The 10,105-nt window shown below is 48.6% G+C and overlaps 1 protein-coding gene across 1 annotated transcript; it reads left to right on the forward strand.

Annotated features, from left to right (window-relative positions):
• Positions 1-6,724: 6,724 nt before the first annotated feature.
• Positions 6,725-9,727, forward strand: LOC137347835 (zinc finger protein 432-like; the record flags this gene model as incomplete). Its single annotated transcript, XM_068012880.1, has 1 exon — positions 6,725-9,727. A coding segment is annotated over one exon (1,371 nt), but the record flags the coding sequence as incomplete, so codon positions are not given.
• Positions 9,728-10,105: the final 378 nt, after the last annotated feature.

The following is a 10,105-nucleotide window of genomic DNA, read 5'->3' on the forward strand; positions in this document are numbered from 1 at the left end:
AAATCCAGCCAAAGCTGAGACCGAAGATGGAGAGAAGAGGCCGTCTCCCGCCCCACCAGTGCTCACAGGCCCAGTAGATGGAACATGTTGCAAATCAGCCTCCTGGTCGGGTACTTCCCGGGCAGCAGCAACAGCCTGCTGGGAGGGTTGACCCTCGCAGGGCTCTCCCCACCCAGGACACCCAACCCAGCGACCAATGAAATATTGGCCGGGACTTTCCCCTGGGTGGATGGGAGTCGGCCACTGACTTTTCAGTCGGTGGCGACCCCCCTCTTCTGCCTCGCCTGTGGATCTGACCCGTATTTTGCGGGTCGCCGGACTTCAATTGGTGCGAGGTGGGATTTCCACCTGCTTGAGGTAGGAAGTCCCGCCTAATAGAGCTTCCGGCCAATCTGTGGGCTGGCAGCTCTTAGTCCCAGCAGCGCCACCAGGAGCGGTGGTCACTGCTGGGACTACAACCCAGCATCAAGAAAAGATGTCGGGGAGCCTGGAGCAATGGTAAGTTTTGGTTTGCCTCGCCGGGGGTAATCAGTCGGGCCCCAGCGAGGCAAGGGTGGTCAATTGGGGGGAAGGGGGGAGTGTTAGGGGTGATTGGGGTAGTGAGGGCGCCACTCTATCAGGCATCAGGGTGCCTAATCATGAGGCCCCCCCCGCCCTCAACCACAGGACCTTCGAGAGCTGCCTGGATTTGTCAGGCGGCTTCTCTTGGTCCTCAGCCGCTCGACCAGCCACGGGTAAAATACCTGTGGAGGCGGTAGAAGGCCCTTAAGTGGCTGTAAAGTGGCCATTTAAGGGCCTTGATTGGCCTGGGGCGGGCAGGCTGTTTTTCACCGCCACCGTGCTGCGTAGAGTGGCGGTGGGAGCGGGTTGGGAAGGGCCCCCGGAGCCCCCTGCCCCACCACCATCACCGCTCTTTAGGGTGGCATAAAATTCCATCCGTTTTCTCCCGGTGTGTCCACAGGATTCTCCACGACAGGCGGGCCCCCTCCCACCTCCTCTGGAGTTGCCAAACTTACAGTGGCTTCCCTCCCCACTTCATTCTGAGGGATGGAGGGTTCCAGCCCATGGTTCGATGCCCTGTTAGTACTGGTGGCAAGGGGAGCCCAAGGACCCGTGCCATGAAATGGATCCCGCAACTCACAGCCCTCTTCAGAGGAAGGGCGCCTCCTTCTCTTATTCCAGGAGGGGTGTGGAAGCTCAGAGACCTGCATCTCACTAGGGGCCAGATGGGCTCTGCTGGATTAGGTTTCGGGCTTAGCTCAGGTTCAGGTTGTCTTCCTGTATCCAGGTGGTTTGCCTTTGGGTATTTTGTTTTACGCCGCCCCTTCCTTCCGCCCAGACGGGTCTCCTCTCTCTGCTGGAGGCCATGAAAACCACGGTCTCCGAACCGTCTGTGCAGTGGCTGTTGCAGGTGTAGGGAGAATGGGTGTGGGGGGAGGGTGCAGTGGCGCCACCCTGGGCCGTTGAGGTGGAGTTGGCAGTCAGGAGGTTTGGACGCTCCTGGAAGTAAATATTGAAATGGCCCTCCATGACCTCCCACGCCAGCTGCATAAATACCTGGTGGTGAAAGGAATAGGCATGCCAGCGGCTGATTTCCCAAAGACCAAGCGGGACTGGGGTGAACCCCGACCTCACCTTCTCCAGGTGGTGCAGGTTGGGGAGGAGGAGCTCACTGGGAATGAAGGGCAGGACGTTCGATAACAAATCTGCTGTGCAGTGGCCTCCAGAGGGTCCACCGGCAGGAAAGTCCCACCCACAGTGAGCCCCTTGTTCAGGGCCAGGAGTACCGCTTGCTCGGTCCTCAGGAAAAATAAAGCCTTGCCTTACGTTTTTGAAGCTGTGACAATGGCCGAGGGGCCGACAACCTCAGCCATTGCCTTTATGCTGGCCTCAATTGTCATATTCGGGTGGACGTAACTCTTCACCCCAGGCTTTGTTGTTAAAAGCTTGAATGGTGACCGCAGTAGCTGCTGCAGCATAGGAAGGCCCTGTCACCAGAGAGAATTGAGAAGCTATGGGGCAGAAGATTCACACCCACCATTTGTTGAGTGAGGGGGAAGAAAATTATCCTAAATTGATAATGCAAACACTTGTATTGTTATGGCAAAGGGAGAAGAGGCTGAGGGAGAGGAAGGCCAGGTGGAATTAGTCTTTGTTGGTATATTAACCAAAAGCAGTCTTTTTACTGGTCTTCCATTTGAGAGGGGGGAATGTCTTCACCTGGGACAGCTCCAGCAGTCCCAAACTAGGTAGTTGGGGTGGGGAGGGAGTTCCCTATTCAATGCTGTTCAACACAGGAGCCCAGTATTGAGCCAAACAGCCCCACCCTCTTTTCCTGAGAGTTTGAGCTCTAGTTCTCGACTCAGCAGCCTAGGGAAACATTTTCCCAACATCTACTCTGTCAAACTACTTAAGAATTTTATGTTTCAGTAAGTCACCTGAAATTCATCAAATTTGACAAAATGTAGATCAAGTCCACTCAATCTCTCCTCATTGGACAATCATAGAATCAGTCTGCAGAGCCTTCCCTCTCAGGCAAGTATATCCAAAGTGATATTAATCAAAGCTAGGACTCAAACTTCGCAGATGGTCCGTGCATTTGGGTTTCTGTATGAATTATTTAATAATTTCATCACAATCTGACCACAGCGTACCAATTTTCGTCATTGAGTGGGCTGCCAATGGCAGTGCTGTTACCCAAAATTTCTCACAGCCGTGAATGTGCCCTATGCACTCTACTGGAGCCCAGTGCACAGGCGCAGTGCTGTCCTGTATCTGGAGCATGCGCAGTGTCACTATGATCAGAGCCATCCGAGTGCTGGAGATGCTTTTGAAGCGGGTGAGATTCGGTGCAGGGGAGGAATGGGGTGAGCGGGGAGGCTTCAGAAACACCCGGTGTAGGCCGCAAACCCCGAATAAGAAGATCCAGATCCCGTGTTTGCACCGGGCGGATGACAGCTGCAGGGCTTCTCTCGGTGACAGGCCCTGTTTCAAACTTATAATCAACTAAAAGGAGGGACTAAGTTCCCCGATTGAAGGGAGATCAGGAATATCCGGAATAAAAACCAAAACCACTGACAGCATGAGGCAGAACGGGCGGCGAGAGGAGATTGTGGGCGCAGGGGAGGAGTTAGAGCCTTGGGTGGGCTGGAAAGCTTCATAAGTACCTGGGGTCGGCCTGAGACTGCAAATAAGAGCCCACAGGCCCCGTGTTTAGCCCGCGGTAACAAGTCTGCGGGAGCAGGGACACACCGGGTGCCATCTTGGGCAGGGCAGGGCAGGATCATGGCGCATGTACGGCCATCTTGGTGAGGCCAAAGAGGAGTGGGTGGGGCTTCAGGGTCTCATTCCCAACCGGGTCCAAATGCCCGGGTGATTGTGCATCCTGGTCAACAGGGTTTTAAGCAGCTTCACCCACTGCTCGGCCGCATGTGATGTTTGCAACCGAGAGGAGACCATGGGCCATGTAAATATTCAGTATGAGAGGTTACAGTTCCTGTATAGTTACCTGAAGGTGCCGCCCCTCAACTTTCAGTTACAGTTTAGCCCCACTCTCCTAATCTTTGGTTGCTCGGTGTGGAGGTAGGTGGGTAAATCAGAGGGTCGTCTGGAGCTGCTCTTGGGCCTGGTTAAAACAGCAATGTGTAGGTCCAGGATGTGTGGGGACCATAATAAAAGCAAAATACTGTGGATGCTGGAAATCTGAAACAAAAACAAGAAATGCTGGATTCACTCAGCAGGTCTGGCAGCATCTGTGGAAAGAGAAGCAGAGTTAACGTTTCGGGTCAGTGACCCTTCTTCGGAACTGACAAATATTAGAAAAGTCACAGATTATAAACAAGTGAGGTGGGGGTTGGGCAAGAGATAACAAAGGAGAAGGTGCAGATTGGACCAGGCCACATAGCTGACCAAAAGGTCACTGAGCAAAGGCAAACAATATGTTAATGGTGTGTTGAAAGACAAAGCATTAGTACAGATTAGGTGTGAATATACTGAATATTGAACATCAGCAAGTGCAAACCTGAAGAAAAACAACCTGAGAAAAAACAGTGGGTAAGCAAACTGAACAAACTAAGACGAAATGAAATAAATGCAAAAAAAGATTGTAAAAAATGTAAAAAGGAATGCAAAAAAAAGGAAGAAAAAATAACTAAAAATGACTAAAAATGAAAGTAAAGTGGGGGGCTGTCATGCTCTGAAATTATTGAAGTCAATGTTCAGTCCGGCAGGCTGTAGTGTGCCTAATCGGTAGATGAGATGCTGTTCCTCGAGCTTGCGTTGATGTTTACTGGAACACTGCAGCAATCCCAGGACAGAGATGTGAGCATGAGAGCAGGGGGGGAGTGTTGAAATGGCAAGCAACCGGAAGCTCAGGGTCCTGCTTGCGGACTGAGCGGAGATGTTCCGCAAAGCGGTCACCCAGTCTGCGCTTGGTCTCCCCAATGTAGAGGAGACCACACTGTGAGCAGCGAATACAGTATACTACATTGAAAGACGTACAAGTAAATCGCTGCTTCACCTGAAAGGAGTGTTTGGGGCCTGGGATAGTGAGGAGAGAGGAGGTAAATGGGCAGGTATTACACCTCCTGCGATTGCAAGGGAAGGTGCCCTGGGACGGGGACGAGGTGGTGGGGGTAATGGAGGAGTGGACCAGGGTGTCGCGGAGGGAACGATCCCTTCGGAATGCTGACGGGAAGGGAGGGGAAGATGCGACTGGTAGTGGCATCACGCTGGAGGTGGCGAAAATGGCGGAGGATGATCCTTTGGATATGGAGGCAGGTGGGATGAAAAGTGAGGACAAGGGGAACCCTGTCACGGTTCTGGGAGGGAGGGGAAGGGGTGAGGGTAGAGGTGCGGGGAATGGGTCGGACACGATTGAGGGCCCTGTCAACCACAGTGGGGGGAAATCCTCGGTTGAGGAAAAAGGAGGTCATATCAGAAGCACCGTCATAGAAGGTAGCATCATCAGAGCAGATGCGTCGGAGACGGAGAAACTGGTCATTTTTAGTTATTTTTTCTTCCTTTTTTTTCAATTCCTTTTTACATTTTTTACAATCTTTTTTTGCATTTATTTCATTTCATCTTAGTTTGTTCAGTTTGCTTACCCACTGTTTTTTTTCAGGTTGTTTTTCTTCAGGTTTGCACTTGCTGATGTTCAATATTCAGTATATTCACACCTAATCTGTACTAATGCTTTGTCTTTCAACACACCATTAACATATTGTTTGCCTTTGCTCCGTGACCTTTTGGTCAGCTATGTGGCCTGGTCCAATCTGCACCTTCTCCTTTGTTATCTCTTGCCCAACCCCCACCTCACTTGTTTATAATCTGTGACTTTTCTAATATTTGTCAGTTCCGAAGAAGGGTCACTGACCCGAAACGTTAACTCTGCTTCTCTTTCCACAGATACTGCCAGACCTGCTGAGTGAATCCAGCATTTCTTGTTTTTGTTGTGTGGGGACCATGTTGGGGTGTCATTCTGGCTGCCAGCCTCTCTTCTGTGGTCTTGTCTGTGCCCAGGTGGCCCTGGAGAGGGAGGACGCTTGGTACATTCTGCATTCGGTGGGCACCTCAGTACAGAGCGTCTCTCAGACACTGACAACAACATTCTGGTTTAATTGGGAATGTTTCCTTTGCTTTAGGCACTTTACAGCCTTCCAGACTCAACATTGAGTTCAATAATTTCAGACCATGAACCCCATTTTGATTGTTTTATACCGTCTTAAACTTGTTTTTCATGTTTTTGCCTTCGGACAGCTGTTCATTATTCTGCCATTAATACTCTCTGAACAAATGCTTTGTCTTTTACTACAACTATTATCACTCCCTTTGATTTGTGTTCCATGACATCTTTGTCATTTAATCTCCCCCACCCTTCTGCCCGATCACAGACTTTCCCTTTTGTTCTTCTTCCCTCCACCCCCCCTTCCCCTCTTTCACTTGCTGAACATCTATTACATTTCTAACCTTTGCCAGTTGTGATGAAAGGTCATCGACCTGAAACGTTAACTCTGTTTCCGCCCATAGGTGCTGCCAGATCTGCTGAGTATTTCCACCACTATCTGTTTTTATTTCAGATTTCCACTAGCTGCAGTATTTTGCTTTTATTCCCTTTGCTTTTGTTGGGACTTTGTTGCTCATTTTGAATTCTTTTAGTTTGAATGGACCACATGTTTGGCTGAACAAGTGAGGAAAGGGAATAGAGGGATACGGTCCCCGGAATTGCAGAAGGTTTTAGTTTAGGCAGGCATCAAGATCGGCGCAGGCTTGGAGGGCCGAATGGCCTGTTCCTGTGCTGTACTGTTCTTTGTTCTTTGAAAGAATGTTCCATAGAAACTGGAATTGTCTGTTCTGAATTTCTGTCCTGTATTGACAGTGATCAGTTTTGTAAACTCCTTTTACAGGGTATTAGAAGGGGAGGATTGACAGGCAGGAAACTCAAACCAAACATCACAACAAAATCTGACTTGATTCATCAGGACCTGAATCTCATCAGCCTTTGAATGTGGAAGGAGAAATGTTTGTCTGTTCTGTCTGTGCAAAAAGATTTCAAACATCAGTGTGACTGGAAAAGCAGTGAGAGACACACACCCGAGTGAGAGTGTTCCAGTGCGCTGACTGTGGAAAGAGCTTTAACCAGTTACACAGCCTGAAAAAAGATCACACCATTCACAAAGGGGAGAAACCATAGTTGTGTTCTGTGTGTGGACGAGGCTTCAACTGATCATCCAACCTGGAGAGACACAAAGACACCTGCACCACGGAGAAACTGTGGAAATGTGGGGACTGTGGGAAGGGATTCAATTACCCATCCCAACTGGAAACTCATCGACACACACACACCAGGGAGAGGCTATTCACCTGTTCAGTGTGTGCGAAGGGATTCACTCAATCATATACCTTACAGAAACACCAGCAAGTTCACACTGATGAGAGACCTTTTAACTGCCTGGACTGTGGGAAGTGCTATAAAAGTTCCAGGGAACTGACATGCCATCGACGTGTTCACACTGACGATAGACCGTTCAAGTGCTCTTACTGCGGGACTGGGTTCAGGCAATCATCCGATCTCACTGTACACCAGCGAGTTCACACTGGGGAGAGACCGTTCATCTGCTCTGTGTGTGGCAAGGGATTCACTCAGTCATCCAACCTGCTAAGACACCAACGAGTTCACACTGGGGAGAGGCCGTTCACCTGCTCCATATGTGGGAAAGGATTCACCTGTTCATCCCACCTGCTGATACACCAGCGAGTTCACACTGGGGAGAGGCCATTCATTTGCTCTGTGTGTGGGAAGGGATTCACTTGTTCATCTACCCTGCAGACACACAAGAACATTCACAGTGACAAGAGACCTTTTAAATGTTCTGAATGTGAGAAAACTTTTAAAAGTAGACGTGATATGGTGATACACCAACGTGCTCACACTGAGGAAAGGCCATTCACCTGCACTGAGTGTGGGAAGGGATTCATCTGTTCATCCAACCTGCTGTCACACCAGCGAGTTCACACTGGGGAGAGGCCGTTCATCTGCTCCGTGTGTGGGAAGCGATTCACTCATTCATCCTCCCTGCTGAAACACCAGCGAGTTCGCACTGTGGAGCGGCCATTCACCTGCTCCGAGTGTGGGAAGGGATTTGTTGAGTCATCCGCCCTGCTGATACACCAACGAGTTCATACTGGGGAGCGGCCATTCACCTGCTCCGAGTGTGGGAAGGGATTTGTTCAGTCATCCCACCTACTGACACACCGGCGTGTTCACACTGGGGAGAGGCCATTCACCTGCTCCAAGTGTGGGAAGGGATTCACTCAGTCATCACACCTACTGACACACCAGCGCACTCACACTGTGAAAAAGCTGTTCACTTGCTCTGTGTGTGGAAAGGGATTCACTTGTTCATCACAACTGCTGAGACACAAGAACATTCACAGCGATAAAATACCTTTTAAATGTTCTGAATGTGAGAAGACCTTTATAAGCAGACATGAAATGGTGACACACCAACGCACTCACAAAGGGGAGAGGCCATTCACCTGCATTGAGAGTGGGAACAGATTCACCTGTTTATCCACCCAGCTGGCACACCAATGAGTTCACACTGGTGAGAAGCCATTCAGCTGCGCTGTGTGTGGGAAGGGATTCACTCAGTCATCTACCTTGGTGACACACGAGCGAGTTCACAGGGGACTGCAGGGGTTGGATTCTGCTGTTATTGCTGCTGTTCATCACATCCAGGACTAAACCATGTGCATTCCGATGGTTAAAGAAAAATCTGTACGTATATGGCACCTTCCACTACCTCAGGACATGCCAAAGTGCTTTACAGCCAATGAAGTTCGATTGAAGTGTAGTCACTGTTGTTATGCATGAAACACGGTAGCCAATTGCAGACAACAAGCTCTCTGGAGTGGAACTTGAACGCACAACCTTCTGACTCAGAGGCCACAATCAAATCAACTGAACCAAGTCATGATTCATTTCTATTGGTGTGAACTGGTGTTGGGAACAATGGACCTTGTAACATGCTCATGTCTTACAGAGTGTGATTTTTTAACAGTTCAAAATAGAATCCAGGTGATCAGCTGACCTCACCTCCATTCTGCAAAAGGTTACCAGGACAACAGAGGGAACAGATCAAAGACTGTTTTCTGAAAAAGAGACTACAGCACTAACACCTGAAGAACAATGGGTTTTGCCTTCCCAGACCTTTGCGCTATAAAACCAGTAGTCAGCCATTGAGAACATGCAAACAAACCGATAGGTGGTAACACCTGGGGACAATGGAAAGGTCGAGTAGCTTTGTGAAACTAGACTTCTGGTCTTTGCATTTTGGAGAACAATAAATTATTGAATTCTAGGAACAGATAAATTTAACAGACTTTCTGGAGAAAAACAGACTGTAATAAATGAACCTTCACATTGTGGCCTCAAGCAGGCTGTAAGAAGAGAAACCATCGGGCGGAGGCCACAAGGGAAGCTGTAAGAGAAGGCACCCAGCAGGGGCAGCTGGAGAGAGAGAGAGAGAGAGAGAGAGCAAACACCTGCTGTCTAAAGATATACAGCGAAAGGTTGTATAAACTTGAACCTATTTTTTGAGAGTTCAAGTTTGCAGAGGAGTACAGGGCCCACAGGATCACCGGGAGTCACATTATTTACGGATGTCCAGGTCAGAAGTGCTCGGACAAGTGAGCAAAGATAATATTGCTTTTTGAAAAGTCTGGAAGATCCAGCTATTGAACTGGGAGGATTTTGGGACTTTTAACCGCAAAAAATTTCATCATCAAAAAGGACTGTGTAATGTGTAAGTTGGTGTGAGATATTCAAGTGTTGAATAAGTAAAGAAAATGCCTTTGATTGTAATTTGGGGTAGCAGTTGTTTACAAAGTACTATTTAGTTAATTGGGGATTTCTTTTAGTTACATTAAAAGACTTAAAATGTAAAATCTTGCGTAATTTTTTAAATTGGTCAGGGAGGGGTTATATCTCGTATTTTTCACGTTAATCTCTCTGAGGTCATAACAACTGGAAAGTGAGATTAAGCTGAATACCTCTTTTTCAGCTGGCACAGAGACAATAGACTAAATGACCTCTTATGCCGTAAATTTTCTATGTTCCTATTCTGAGAGTTGGGGGGTTCATTTCTGCCGAAATTAATAACTCTGTAACTGGACTGGTGTTTAATATTTGAGAGCAAAGTCAAATAAATCACCTTCGTTTTAAACACATTGTTGTAGATTTTTGTCTTTCCCACCTGAGTGTTTAGCATCACCAGGCTGGAGCTCAAAAAGGACAATCTGGGGGGAGGATCAAAAGGCAGGAACAGAACTTCAGCCTGGACACAGTCCATCAGGGTCACACTGACAGGGACAAATTGCACTTTGGTTTTTCTCATCTCTCTTCATTGACAGCAAATTCCCCGTGTGGGTTAATCCTGAGGCATGTGAGAAATGTGTCCCAGCCTCTCTCTTCCATGGTTCAGAGCTCCTGGGCATGGAACAGAAGGCTCCTTTACAACTGTGTTTAGTGTCAGGAAGAACAACAGTGAATGCTGGAAACGTGCTGTCAAATCAGAGATTGGTGTAAAACTGTGATCTGATCCTG

This window comes from Heterodontus francisci, chromosome 32 (assembly GCF_036365525.1).
Source record: "Heterodontus francisci isolate sHetFra1 chromosome 32, sHetFra1.hap1, whole genome shotgun sequence".
Classification (NCBI taxonomy): domain Eukaryota; kingdom Metazoa; phylum Chordata; class Chondrichthyes; order Heterodontiformes; family Heterodontidae; genus Heterodontus; species Heterodontus francisci.